Source organism: Puma concolor, chromosome C2, assembly GCF_028749965.1.
Source record: "Puma concolor isolate L17-30 chromosome C2, mPumCon1.1.hap2, whole genome shotgun sequence".
NCBI lineage: Eukaryota > Metazoa > Chordata > Mammalia > Carnivora > Felidae > Puma > Puma concolor.
Window position 1 is genome coordinate 148,011,367 of NC_141675.1, and position 14,962 is coordinate 148,026,328.

Genomic DNA, 14,962 nt, shown 5'->3' on the forward strand with positions numbered 1-14,962 from the left:
CTCTGTCTCTCTCAAAAATAAATAAGCATTAAAAAAAAAAAAATTAAAAAAATAAAAAGAAAATATGCAGGGTAAAATAACCTCACCAAGAGAGCCATGTCATAGTGATGTTCTAACATTAGTTGCTGGTACCCCTTTCCCCAACTGTGCCTGTAACCCAACTGCTTTCTTTTTAATTTAGCTTAAACGGAAACCTAAGGTCACTAAATATACATATATATATAAATCATATACTGGCAATATGCATGGGGGGAAGATCCACCACCACAGCTTTGTTTTAACTGTAATTTTTTTCATTTTTAAGAAATAGGAAAAGTAATCAAACCCTATTACTAAAATAGAAAGCAGATAAGTTTAAAAAGTTGCCCACAAGCTCACCTTAAAAAACTATTAGATTTATAGTATATTTCTCTTGCATATAGTTTCCAGGTCACCTGTAAGCATACTGAATATATAATTCTGTACTTAAGTTTTTTTTCATATTAAAACACACTAAGTTTTTTTCCATGTTGTTGTTTCGCAAAGCATAATTTTTAACAGCTTAACAATATTCACTAAACAGATAAAGCATAATCTACTACCTAACTGACCTTTCACCTCCAGTAAAAATTAACGCCTTGCCACATGTCTAATGTTATTTTAATAGCTATGTAACATCCCATCATGTAAATGTACCTTAACTTACTAAGCTGTTCCTCTCCTGCCAGACATTTTTTCTAAGCACTTTCTTACTCAAAAGCCTATTACCCAGGAAACAGATTTGCCAACTATTTCCTACAAAAAAGTAAAAAGGAAGAAAGTGTGGGCATAAAACTAACTGCAATGAGTTTTGCTCATTCTAAAAAATTTCTTCTAAAAAATTTAAAGTTTTAAACTTTAATTTTAAACTTCTAAAAAAGTTAAAGTCTTAATCTGAAATACTTTAAAAAAAACAAAACAAAACAAAACTTTAGTACCATTTATCCATTTACATGAAGTCCCACACTGGCTTTGGATAACAAAAGTGCCTGACAATGAGCTTGGAAAAACTGGCAAGTTTCTACTTCTCTCACTTTATCTGCAAAAGGAAACACCTTGGCTGCAAACAGGGATGTCACAAGAAACACCACGTAGCTAACTCCTTCCTTAACCATCTTTACACATGGCCCATTCTTGAGGGCCTCCTTCATTTCTGAGAAGTATCTGCAAACACACACCTGGGCGGAGAACATTCAAAGAAGATAAAGCATTTGAAAAAGCTCCACCAGCTTTTGGCTTTTCTTCCTCCTTCTCACTTTCCATGTCCATTTCATCTTCACCATGTTCACTGATGATAACTCCGTCTTCTTGACTGGTGTCCTTAATGTGTCCTGTTTTGTCCAAGGGTGGTTCGCCTACATTTTTGAGAAAAGTAATTAAAATTTTAAATAAAATGCATAAATTGAGAAGGCACTTTTTATTCGTTTATAGGCTCACTTTGAACTGTTTTAACTGTTTATTAAAAAAACCCACTGATTGTATGAAAATGAAATATCCAACAACAGGCATTAACTGTGAAATAAAAATAATATAGGGGTCACAAGGATGCATCGGAGGCCCTACTCAATTCTATCTTGAGTTAATCTCATCAAAATTTTACTAACTTATCAAAATTAACTGTTTCTTCCTCTAACCTCCCATTGGTCACTACTCATACCTCTTTAAAACATGATTTCATTAAACCCTAAGCCCATCTGAGGCAGCTTTCTATGAAGAACAAATGCTTAGGGACCAAGTAAACCTCTCTGTGATGAATACTTTAGGATCATCTTCTTAGTTCATAACCATTTGTCACCCATCACCTGACGGGGTGAGACCCAAAAGTCCTATTTACACAATGTAACTGTGATCCCATTGCCATGACTGAATGTTCAAGACTGGATCTGTGACCGAGGCAGAGACAACCTTATTGTCTTTCTGGGAATCTGGAACTGAGACAGAGAGACAAGTCAGAGACTGGGTAGCACTAAAAACAACCTAAACCAGTAAGGGAGCGGCAGAGTGGCCATATTCTGCCGTATGGACACAGGAGAGAACTCTAATTCGGTGCTGAAGCTCAGGCCGTTCGTATGACCACTTGCAAGACTGCTTCCTGCGACCGCGTTCCAGGAGGCACCACTCACCACGCTGATCTTTACAGAGGTTTACTTTGCTTTTAACTCAATAGTCCCACTGTACCATCAGTCCCAGGCAAAAATCACAGAAATCAGAGTGTTAATCTTCACCTTAAAACACTGAACCTGGCACACAAGAGGCACAATGACTATAATGAAATAGTAAAAGTTTATCCTAAATATTTATTCTAAATATTCTAAATGTTTGCATTGTTTCCCTAGCATGGCCCCCTCCTAAAAACTGTTTCAAAAATTCTATTCTTCTCAAGCCATATCCTACTCCCCTAAATAAGAATCTCAGGAATACCACTCCTTCATACACACACTTTTGACTAAAATTTAGGTCATTGTTTAAGGCTCTTTAGTTGTTTCATTTACCATCCTGCCTCATTAGCCACAGCCTTCCTTCTGAAGTGCATTCTGATGCTCGAGGTGAAAAGTCCACTCTATCAGATGGATATGGTTACACGGGAGTCAAACACTACCCAAATTTCGTTCTACTCTAAACCCACACTAAATCAGTGGCTTTTAATAGAACCAAAAGCTCTACTAGATCAGATACATTCAGAATGATTTCTGCAGATTCTAAAAGACAGAGCAAACACAAATTATGACTGAACACGTACAAGCGCAAAACATGGTGACAGTGGGATTGTCGTTAGTGGTCGCACATCATCCTTCCAGATGTCTTTGTAAAAAGAGATACCAAATAACCTTCTAGGCTCCTCTTGTACTCTCAATTTCTCCTACTACCATCAGGAAACTTGCTCTCACAAACATTCTCTTTACCTTGAACTTGACGAGGCTCCCTCTCTCCTTTCTTCTACCTAGACACAGGTTTCTTGCTATCAAAAGAACTTTCCCTTGATCACAACGGTCTCTCCAGCTACTGTCCTCTACTTCTTTCTCTGCCAAGCTTTCCCAAAGCAGTGTGGACCTGCTGCCTCCTACTTCGTCACCAACTTGGGTGCATCACCCTAGGCGAACAGCCTTTACCTTCTCTCGTTCCCAGCTCCCGTACCAGCTATCCAAAGGCTGCAGCTACAGCTAATTCATACAATATTGTTGAGCAAGTTAGCAAAAGATGTCTCTTCAAGCCGAACAGACACAAAGCTTGGCTAATGGACTTGCCCCTTCTGCCAGATACCCTCCTCCAGAAAACAACAACCCTGTCAATGGCCACTCCTTGGTCCTTTCTTTTCCTGACCTTTCTGGCACTATTTCAAACAACTGAGCATCTTCATCTGGAAATTTTCCTGTCCCTTCTCCTTTGACCTTTATGATTCTCTTTGGTAAATCCTCTTGTCTGTGTGTACACTTATTACAGATAGAAGTCTTCGGTCCCCAGAAATGTTTCCTTTATGCTGCTCCCTCATCAGTTCCATTTACTTTTGTTTTTTTGTTTTTTTAAATTTTTTTTTTCAACGTTTATTTATTTTTGGGACAGAGAGAGACAGAGCATGAACGGGGGAGGGGCAGAGAGAGAGGGAGACACAGAATCGGAAACAGGCTCCAGGTTCTGAGCCATCAGGCCAGAGCCTGACGCGGGGCTCGAACTCACAGACCGCGAGATCGTGACCTGGCTGAAGTCGGACGCTTAACCGACTGTGCCACCCAGGCGCCCCTACTTTTGGTTTTAATAAACACCTCAAGAAGCACCAGGCCTAAACCTATTATGTCCCACTGTTCACTGGCTATTTTCGCTCAAAGTGAAGTTTAAAGGCAAACTCACTATTCTAGGAATACCCATTTTTGTGGTAGGTATTTTGTTGATAGGACCTTGATTTGGAGATTAACGTACCTCTCTGGCTGTCTAAGGAGAGTTGCACTAGGAAGAGTTCAGGATTGTGAGCTGATTCTGAAAGAGCTCCATAACACCATCAGTTCAAGGGTAATGATGACCACCTATAACACACAGGCTCTACCTTAAGGGAGGACATTAATGAAGTTATCTGGCAAGTGTATCAGTTATGTAAAAGTGGAAGACAGGTCACAGGAGATGGCCTCATAAATCTCAGACTTGCTTCAATTACTAAATCCAACGGTAAATGGTCCTTTCTTTCTTCTCCTGACCTTACTTGCACTATTTCACTGCACACGGTTGGCTCTCAAGAGATTTGGGGAAAAAAGAGTTTCCTAGACTCCAAAATAATTGGTTCCCCTAAAAATATCCTCCTCCCACCTGCCTTCCCTTTTCCCGTATAGAATATGGAACTGTTCTCTCAGCCACCACGGCATAAAAGCTCGAATTTAACTATTTCTTTTAAATCCGATATCTAAAGCAAAAATCAAGGCTACCAAGTCTTCCCTTGGAACATTTCTGAAATAATCCTTTCTTTCCATTTCTTCTCCCACACCCACAGCAAACATTTTTAACTCATCCACATTTTTCCACTGAGTCAGGAAAAGCCTCAGTCTCGCTCAACTGAAACCTTTTTAAACCCACTATTAATGGATCAAAGCTGGCCCTTGAGGTTAAACTGCTTCAGGCCTCCAATCTCTCCTTGTGCTGATCCATTCTGCATGCTAATACCAGGCTGAGGTTTCAAAAAACATTTATCATGTCACCATCTTGGCAAGGCACCAAACCCAGCAACTCTAAACCCCTTACTGGACACTAAACATCCTTCACAATCTGTCAACAATGCACCTTTCCCCCTAAACCTCTACTTCCTCTACAAAATCATCTCCTGACAGTCGTACTTGCCCTTGCCTTAACTCACTTTAACCTTTGATAACAGACCCACATTTTCTCTCTCCCGTCTTTTGGAATTTAAATTATTAAAAAAAACCAAAAAACAAAAAACAAAACCAGCTTCATATTCCACTGTACCCATGAAGCATTCCTTCCCCTGCCTCTAAAAAGAAAGTGCAGTTACCCTTTAAACCATTCATTGAACATTCTGCTAAACGTTGGGTCCAACTATACATTTAAGTGATGCTGTCTCCAAAATCAGACCGTACATTTTACATATAATGACGTACTTCTTCACATTAAGCCTGTGACTGAAAACCCGTGAACTAATAATTCTATCTTTAATTCCACAGAATAAAAAGATTTCCCTAAGGCTTTGCATCAGAATAACTCAGACTGCAGCAAACGATAATGGATCTACTTTCCTCAAGACAAATTAACTGCTTAAAAATTTCAAGCTTCTGTTGTGAAAGGATGTGAGAGCTGCCTATACGGTGTAGGCAGGGGCCTCGCAGTGAGAAGCCTTCATCCATGTATCTGATAAAGTTGCTACTTGAGAAAGTATTACCAACATTGCAATGAAGGCATTCCTAAGAGTTCTCCAAGAATTAAACCAACAGTGGAAACGTCACCAAAGAAAATGAGCACCTGTTTCTATAAAATGAGAATACAGGAATGTGCACAGTAATACCTCAAACGGGAACAAACCTGTGCCTCGGGTTTCTATGGGAAATTTCCTTTCTCTGGTCAACCACAGTCTGAACACGAGCAGAAAAAGTGGGGGAGAATTTAGGCACTGTAGCTGAAACATTCCAGTGGCAATGATTGGGTCTTTTTAAAAAATGCATTGACAGTGCAACTGTTGTTAGAATTAAATAACAGAACTGTATCGATATCCACTTTGGACCCTTGACAACAGAGTCAACTGAACAAGTTCACGATGTATACAGCAAGTCCACTCAATCCCCGTGAGAAAGTTTTCACTTTGTTGTTTCAAAAGAATCCAGTACTATCAGTTTGGTACTTACTGTCGGCTGAGGAGTTGAGTTCTGTTTTAATCTTTGATTTTTCAAGATCTTCTTTGTATTCTTTCTTAAGTAATTTTACTATCTTTTTGCTGTAACTTGATTTCTTCACTTTGAAAACTTCTTCATTTTCTTAAAAAAGAAATTAAATAAAGTCTGTAGCGATCATTTTCAGACAGTATCTTCTAACTTCCACATGATCTTATGTACTTTTCTCATTCATCCAGATACTCATACACCCCCAAATCATTACATAATGTGAAGTTATTCCAAATCTGTCACTGGTTCTCAAGAACTGAAGTCAGCTTCATAAATGAACCTCATATAATGCAAACCTGAGACTTCTAAAAACGTGTAACACACGCAGCTGCACGAAATTTTCGTATATCCTGTTGTCTTTTTTAAGTCCTCTATCCCAAGAGGAAAATAAAATCATTGAAAAAGCACTTAGTTACTGCATTATTTAGGTATCTGAAACAAAACATCCAAAATCAAAAGGTTCTGGGTAACAGAGCTGTCAAATCTGAGTAAATCTAGATTCACCACAAACTGACATTATTCCAAGACTAAACTGAGAGCAAAGAACTTTTCAACAATAAGTTTTGGTAGGTATCCACGTCTTTGATTTGAAGAGTTTTAAGTCAAATGCAAACACTTTGCCAAATAGTTTCTGCATTTAAAAAAAAAAAAAAAATTCTGGCTGTAGTCCCCTCAAACAAAATAAGAAATAACAGACAGGCCAAAGACCAACTGCCTACCTTACTGGAAAGATGAAAGCATCTTGTATGGAGATGAAGATATCTACAAGCCAAGTCTTTTTTTATAACCTGCCCTTAAAACTGGCTTTCATAAACACATACTCAACCGGCTGGGAAGTTAGATTTTAGACTCATTTATGAACAGAAATCTAAATCCACTGCAGCCTGGTTTCTCACACCCCAATGGACACATGGCCTTAAATTACTATTACACCGTCTCTCTTCGTTGTCCAAAACTCAATGCGAGCAAGAAAAAACCGGACATCTGTACCCCTACTTAGTTTCACGGGGAAACTGAGGCTCGGCGATTGCAAGGAACTGGCCCAAGGTCACTCAGAACCAGAGCTTCAGCTCCGGGATTCTGTTCCCAGACGTAGGACTCCATACTAACCCAGCCTTCCTAGTCAACGGTATCAGATCCCCCAAGAGGCGGGGGCATAGTGACCTGCAGAAGACTCAGACCGTGCGCAGAGTAGACAGGGGACCAAATCCAAGTTCTCCCTGAAACACCCGCCAGGAAAGAAGCAGGACAGGGGACACTGAATTTCCACTTGAAAACCTCAGAACGACTGAACTGCGCTCCCGCCCCGCAGAGGAGGAAATGCACAAGAGGACGGTGAGGAGGAGGCGGTTGTTAAGAAAAGGCTGGTGGCGGCGCGGGAACACGTCCTCCGCCGGGAGCAGAAGGCCGGAGGCGGAGAAGGATGTGCAGCAGGTCGGGCGCGAAGGGGCTCCGTTCCGGGCTGCGGGGGCTGGACGTCCGGGGAATGCGGGGACTAAAGGCGGGGGCCTAGGACAGGGATGCTAGTCTGGGGCGCGAAGCGCGGCGATTACCTACCTTCCTCCTCGTCCTGGAAGCTGAGCAGGCTGGCCCGAGGCACCTCTTTGTTCTCTCGCGGCCTCTTGCGCGGCTTCAGCCCGTTGCCGGGCTCCGCGCCGCCCGGGAAGCAGCCCCCAGCCTCAGCCCCGGAGCCCGGGGTCAGCGCGGAAGGCGGCGGCAGCCCCGGGCCCTGCAGCGACTCCCCCCCAGGGGCCCTGTCGCCGCCGCCGCCAGAGCCCGGTTCTTCGCCGGTGCCCGGCGGCTGCAGCAGCGGTGGCGGCTCCTGCTCCTCATCGCGCTCTCGCTCCTCCTCCTCCGAGTCATTCCGCTTGCGCACGTTCACTCGCCGGGCCTTTCGGAACATTCCCGCGGCTCGCACGGCGGTCTCACACCCGCTCCCACACGGCTGCCCCGGCAGCTCCAAGCTCGCGACGGCGCACGCGCGCTTCCCGGAGCTCCAGCCGGGTCCTGTCTTCCCTCGTTCTACCGCGCACCACCGAGCGCGCATGCGCTCGCGCTCTCGCTACGTGGAGAGATCTCCGCGTCTCTCGCGAGAACGTGAGCTTTTTGCACCGTCCTCTGTCGGCGTGGAGGACTGCTGGCACGGAACTCTGGGGCTCGGGCCCTACCCGATGGGTCACAAAGAGGATCATAGAGACGAGAAGACAGAGTAAGCGCTGGCGACGGTGCTGCAGTGCGTCTTCCGCACTTACGCAGAGTAGTCACGAGAGGAAACCTCCCGCCAAGCGGTGGGAGGGGCAAATAGAGGAGACGAGGATAGGTGGGGGAGGGGCGGGGGCGGGGGAAGGGGCGGGGGGGGGGCGGGGGGGGGGCGGGGGAGGAGGGAGGAGCCAGAAAGAGAAACCAGGTTTAGGGAGGGAAAGTAGGGTGGGATTGTCTTCCCCAACCCAGGAATTGAGCTGTGATATGGTAATTATTACTTACTGTGTTGAGTCACACTTGGTATTTCTACAGCTTTGTAGCTACAGAGCCCTTCCAAAAACATTGAATTTCGTTGATGATAAATTGTTTCCCGGCCTGGTATTTTAGCCCCTTCCCACCGAAGGCAAACGTGTTTTAGGGCTTTCGAGAGAACGCCAAGTGTACGAGGCGTTCTGAAACGTAGCTGATTTCAGAAACGGAAGGCAAGTCGATTTGCCGGAGTGGGGATGGTTGTGACACATTTCAGGCTTGCGTCACAAAGGTAACCGTCTCTACTGGCAAGGCCCAAGCAGGGTCCTGACTGTGAGGCCGAACTCACGGGCTTTCCCGTCGAGTCAGCCGACTTTGAGGCCTTTTCCTTCACGGGGGCGCATATATGCGAATTCCTTTTCATGTCTCACAATTCGAAAGGCAACAAAGGGCATTCGCACGGTGCAAAAAAAACCCACCCATCGCTGGAAGCTTTCCAGTTTGGGAGCGGTTAAAAGTTTCTCACGATCCTGAGATTTCTGTGAACAGAGAAGTAAATTATGGATATTTTTTTGTGAATTATCCTTTTTACACAGTGTGTAAACTGTGTTTAGTTTAACATAAATTGGAGATTGGTTGTGTCTGTACGTAAGGTGTTGGCTTTCCTTTTACCCAGCTGCATGCCGATCTACTGTTGGAATGTACCATGATGTATTAAACCAGGACCATAACAATTGATATTAAGGTTATTTCCAATCTTGCTGTAGTAATCAAAGCCACAATGTAAAGCGTGAAACAAATGGTCTCATCTGGAGAATGAACTAGATTTGGAATTGCTAGATCCAAAGGTGTGCATTTGTAATTTTGCTAATTCTAAATTGCTCCTTATAGAGTCTGTGCCAGATTGTACTCTTACCAGCAAATATGAGAGGGCCTATTTTGCCTGCCACATCCTGCCAAGATTTCACTGGAGATTTAAGTTCCAAGTTGAAGCAGAAGATCCCAAGCCCACCGAGAATTTCTACGTCAGGCACATCTGCCTCTTTTCTCTGGTTTTCTTTGATTGGATTTGAGATCTGCCCAGTGGGACCCACTTTTGGAAACTGGAAAGATGATTTAGGCTAAAAGCATCCTCTGTAACGTTTTCTTCCAGTTAATAGGAAAAGTTAGTAATGGCTGGCTCTCTTTCTGCTTGCATTACTCTAAGTTCTTATATTCTGGCTGTTCAGCCTTGATTTATGTTCTGATTCCAACAGAGTGTTTCATTGGTGAAATTGAACCCCAGCTCCCATCACAGAAGATTCAAATTGTGCCTGATCAGCCTCCAGACACCTGAGCCAAGAGACAGATTTGCAGTAATACGATTAGGGTCGAGGTAGCGAACATGGAGTTCAGAGCAGAATATGTTAATACCTTGGCTTAAAACTTCAAAAAGATCTTCCACTGTAAAAGTGGTGGTTGAATATGGAGAACCATAGGCAAGAACACGTGTGATTTTAACATGAGCCAAGATAGTAGACAAAGAATGTATTTATAACTTTGACAGTCTACCTATTCAGATAATTAAAGGGCAAAGTTAAACACTTAAAAGTTATTTTCTCGCACAAGCAAGCCAAAGGTCCTTCTATAGAGGTTGTAGACCTTGTGGGAATTAAATTCCTGACACTGAGTACCTGCTCTGGTTGCCTGTCAACCAGTATATTATCCAAAACTAATGATTTTATAAACTGCTTCTGTGTTTTAAGTATAATAAACTGATTTGTGTATTGAACATACTATGTCATCACCATTCAATATTGGAATGTCTTTAAGTATTCTGGGGAAACAAAGGCAGTTTACCTAGAATTGTTGCATCCGTCATTTCGTTTGAATCAGTAAGTTAGTTCAGTTCTTTTTTAAAAAGTCATCTTTCTAAGCAACAATAGCAACAATTCTGTTTGGGTTCTCTCCCCCCCCCCCCCCCCCCCACTGAATTATGACTTTGCATGGATTAATTGAACCATAAATTCAGATAAAATAGGCAGACCAGTTTTGTGTTGTTTGCTGACTCAGTATTAGACTCCGTATTCTAGAACAATGGTTATGAAATGCAGGTCTGTGAACCTGTGAAAAGTTTTCCTGAGTCAGCTGCCAAATGAGAAGAGGAAAAACAGTCTGTCTGTGTAGAGGAGCCAGATGTCCTTTCTTGGGAGAAAAAAATGGTCCTTTATTCTGAGACTGTCTTACTTTTTCCATGTTAACATTCTAAAATCTCTGGGCACCTGGGTGGCTCAGTTGGTTAAGCGTCAGACTTCGGCTCAGGTCGTGATCTCCCAGTTCGTGGGTTCAAGCCCTATGTCAGGTTCTGTACTGACAGCTCAGAGCTTGGAGCCTGCTTTGGATTCTGTGTCTCCCTCTCTCCCTGCCCCTCCCCTGCTCCTGCTCTGTCTCTAAAAATGAATAAACATTAAAAATGTTTTTTTAAACAGTAAATCTCTTCTATGAAACTATGATGGTATATAATAGTGTATGTGTTTGTTTTTGCATTTTTTATTTGGCAAACTAAAAAGTAGTGAAAGCTATGAATCCTCCTAAATTTTTTGTTTTATCTAAAAATCTTATTTCACAGGTGAAATCTCATAGTCTAGGAATGCTTGATCTAGGAATTTTTCTTTTCTTTCTAAAACTATAACTCAATAATTCTATTCTGGAAAAAAATCACTTAATAATTTAAATATCCTTAGAGCTTGCATTGCTGAAGGCAGTTCTTCATTAACTAAAGTAAAATGTAAGCTTTGTAAGAGAAGAGAGTTTCTGTTTTGTTCACTACTATCTTCACAGGACCTATAGTAGCACTGGCACACGATAGGCATTAAATATTTGTTGACTGAATGGTACTAAACATTATCTGTTTATTTAATTAGTGATAAATGTTTTATCCTATGTTGATACAAATTAAAATTTTCTATAGCTTATATACCTTTATTCTCAAAACAAGATCACAATACGTTTGTTACAAATTAATGAGTAGACGAGTTCTTAAAGCGGTAAGTTCCCATCAGCCTTTGAGAACTGCCTCCTGTAGGGAGAAAGGCACTCCCCACCTAGCAAAGGCTGGAAGCCTGGGCACCGATGGGCACCTGATCCAAGGTGGGCCAATCAGATTCTCCCAAGATTTTGCCCTTGAAACCCAGACAATGAGTCCCCGCCTGTGGCTGGAATTGCAATGAACTTAAGAGCCCAAGAAAGCCATAAATTACCATGTCAATTCAAAAGCTGAGAAAACTAGTGTGTGTAGTGGGAGAGAAGAATGAAGCAGATGTGCTAGAAAGTAGAAGACAAAACAGCAAGTGGGATTCTTACGTCTTCCCTAGTTCTTGTTCTCACTGCTTCTTGAAGCAGGACAGCACTCCTGGCTGTCACAGCTGGCTCCCTGAGATGCCCCCAGAATCCTTAGAGTAAATTTCTTTTTGGTTTTGTTGCTGTTGAGCATGTTTTATTGCGTGTGTGTGTGTGTGTGTGTGCTTAAAATAATTCATGTTTGTTTCCATTGGTTAGAATCAAAGAACACTTAGGACCAAAGAATTCTAATAAAGTAACTAACAGTTTAATTTTGTAGCAGTGTTAATTTTAGCTGGCAATTTATACAAGTGTGTTTTTTTAATGTTTACCGGCTTAATAATTCTTTAGCTTTACTGTAGTTTTTTAGAGAGTTTTATTTCTTTTTTTTTCCTTTTGTCAAGATATCCATAGAGATATGTTCATTAGCATTTAAGTCACAAGCAAATGTGAAGAAAGCTCTTTATCTTGCAACTATATAGTTATTACAAGTACAGAGAAATAGTACTCCATCCAGAGCATGTGAATGATCCTAATAAAAATGTTAGATAATTTCTCAATTCTTTGTCTCAAACTTCTGTTGAAATGTAGTCATTATATCTACTTCCTTAAGATTATCTTTCCTTTCAAACCATTATTATTGATGGATTCAGATTAAAGGATTCAGCATTTTTTTTTTTTTTTTTTTTTTGGCCACATTAGAATTTTCCGTGGAGAGACACTCAACTTTTTAGAATGTTTTGACAATTCAACTATAATGGTTTATTCCTTCGTTTTCTGAATTGACAGTTTCTTCAACAAAAAGAAAGTGAAATTTCTTTTCATCCAAATTTAGAGTGTCATAATAAAAGTAAACAATGTTTTATTTCCTTGCATGGAAATATTGAGCTTATTCAGTATTTTAAAAATACATCTGCTATTTAGACCAAATAATTCTAGTATTATCCATTTATTCAGCACAACTTATTGAACATATGCTTCGTTCTAGGCATCGTGTGAGGCAGTAGAAACACAACAGTGAACAAGACAGATATGTTCCTTTTTCCTTCCAGACCTGTATTCAGGTGCTGGAGACAAACAAGTAAATAAAATGTAATTACTAACTGCAGTTAATATTATGAATAAATCAGTAGGATACTACATCTTAAGAAGCACAAATATAAAATGATAGAAACTTTAATTTGATTCATTTCTACTATGTGTCGAAGGCCATTTAAATATCTTCACCATCAGTAAATATTTAAGAATTTCTAGAATTGAAGCAAAACATTTTTGTTCAAGATTACAATTACTAGCCCCAGGATATCTCCTTGAGTAAACTTTTCTTAGAATATTTCATGTAAAATGAGGAGCAGTTAAAATAATTTTCAGCAGTTCAGTATTTTGCATTTCTTTTCTCTTCTTTCTTTTTCCTTTCTTTCTTTTTTTCTTTCTTTCCTCCTTTTTTTTTTTTTTTTTTTTTTTTTTTTTTTTTGAGTAACCTCTACACCCAGCATGGGCCTTGAATTCACAACCCTGAGATCAAGAGTCACATGCTCTACTGACTGAGCCAGCCAGATGCCCCAGTATTTTACATTTCTAGTGTTACTCTGAAAAAGTGTAATTTTGTAGTCATAGGTACAGATATGATATTTATATTACATTCATAGTGGACACTTTATAAATGCATCTAAGAGCTATATTACCAATGCAAAAGCAAAAATAGTAATGCAGCCTCTCTGAAAGAACTCACTCATTTCTGTGAGCTCTATATCATTCATGGATTGCTATCTGGCCTTCTCCAGGAACAAGTGAAAAGAAGATACATTATTAAAAACAGAAGCGTTATAAGTATCTTTTCTAGGTATAAAACACAATGTTTCTTCTGTGTTATTGAGTGTAACTAGAGGGCAACAAGGTGTATAATAAACAGGTTACCTTGCCGTATAATTACATAGGGAAGAATCAACTCAAGATTCCAAGTCCTTAAAAATTAAGTAGACTTTTAAAAATAACCTTTCTCTAATTAAAAAGTACTCATCCCATTTAGAAATTCAGGAAATGCAGAACAAAAGAAAGAAAATAATCACTTATAATCTTAACACTTAATTTTTAATGCATTTCCTGCCAGAATTGTTTTATGAACATTCATTCATTTGTTCCTAGTGGCTTCATCATTCCCATACATCATCTACTCAGAGTTAGTTCTCTAACACCCTCAGCTCTAATAATCGTATCCACCACTCTACTTTGGCTTGCTACCATAATGATTGCACCTTGGACCTTCTCCAAGTCACTGGGAAGTTACTCGGTGTCTTCCAGAACCGTATCACTTCCGTCCTTCCAGTCTGCTTACTCTACCTCCAGTTCAGTGGACCTATCACTGTTCACTGCCCATTCTCTTCCTCCTGCCTTTGTTTCCCTCCTTATTGAGGTTGGATTTCATGGGACAAGATTATCTTCACTCCCTTGCCACAACTTCAACTCTCCTCCCCTCTCCCCTTTGTTACACTCAACCGGCAAAACTCTAGCCATAGTTGAGGCAGAACTTTCTGTATCTGTTCCTGATTAGCAACATTCCTGATTTTAAGTGGACTATAGACTTCAAATGGACAGTGAATACATTATTTTTTCTTTATGATACATTGTTGTAATATGCCTTTCTGTCTGAATCAGACATGTGAAGTAGCCAAATCATATGTAAGATTATATAAGATTTTAATAATGTAATCCGTGAGCTCAAATGTATGGATAAGCTGATGGATTTACATACTCTACAGAGACTATTTAGTCATCTGTTTCATCTGTGAAACATTTATAAACAGCAATCATTAACCTGGCTAGAATTTTTTTTTTTTTTTTTTGAAGACATCCTGAACGAATTCTTCAGAATAGAGATTTTACATGGGCACATTCTCCAACCAGAGAAAAATTTACATGACAAACCAATTTCAAAAGGGCAAGCAGTTCTTCCCAATTAAAAAAATTTTTTTCTTCCTAATTTAAATTTTTATAAAAGCCTTGACTACTTGGGAATTAATGAGCAGCCACCTAAATCTCTGAATCAAAGAGGAAACACAATATGATATAAGTTGACTGAAAACTCTAAAAATTAAAATGCTGATAGTTCCATATAAAATATATATGGTACACAGCTAAAGGTGTACTCAGAGAATAGTGTATAGCTTTAAACTGTTTGTAACCAGCAAAACTTTGATCGGAATAAATGATCCAAACTCAGAAATGACAAAGCAAAGCCAAATCCTCACAAAACAATTTGAAGAATATGGAGAGTGGACGTATTGAAAGAGAAAACTGTAATT

General features: G+C 40.4%; 1 protein-coding gene and 1 long non-coding RNA gene across 2 annotated transcripts in view; one reads left to right on the forward strand and one right to left on the reverse strand.

Annotated features, from left to right (window-relative positions):
* The window catches only part of PAXBP1 (PAX3 and PAX7 binding protein 1), a 34,365-nt gene extending 26,355 nt beyond the window's left edge, over positions 1–8,010 (reverse strand). Inside the window, exons 1-3 of the mRNA XM_025913377.2 lie at positions 7,449–8,010; positions 5,856–5,984; positions 1,197–1,373 (exon numbers count right to left, since the gene is read on the reverse strand). Coding sequence (XP_025769162.2) covers positions 1,197–1,373; positions 5,856–5,984; positions 7,449–7,938 — 796 coding nt within the window. The 5' untranslated portion in view covers positions 7,939–8,010. The remainder of the gene's footprint in view (positions 1–1,196; positions 1,374–5,855; positions 5,985–7,448) is intronic.
* The window catches only part of LOC147577590 (uncharacterized), a 30,473-nt gene continuing 23,499 nt past the window's right edge, over positions 7,989–14,962 (forward strand). The window contains exon 1 of the long non-coding RNA XR_015240421.1: positions 7,989–8,100. This is a non-coding gene — a long non-coding RNA (uncharacterized LOC147577590). The remainder of the gene's footprint in view (positions 8,101–14,962) is intronic.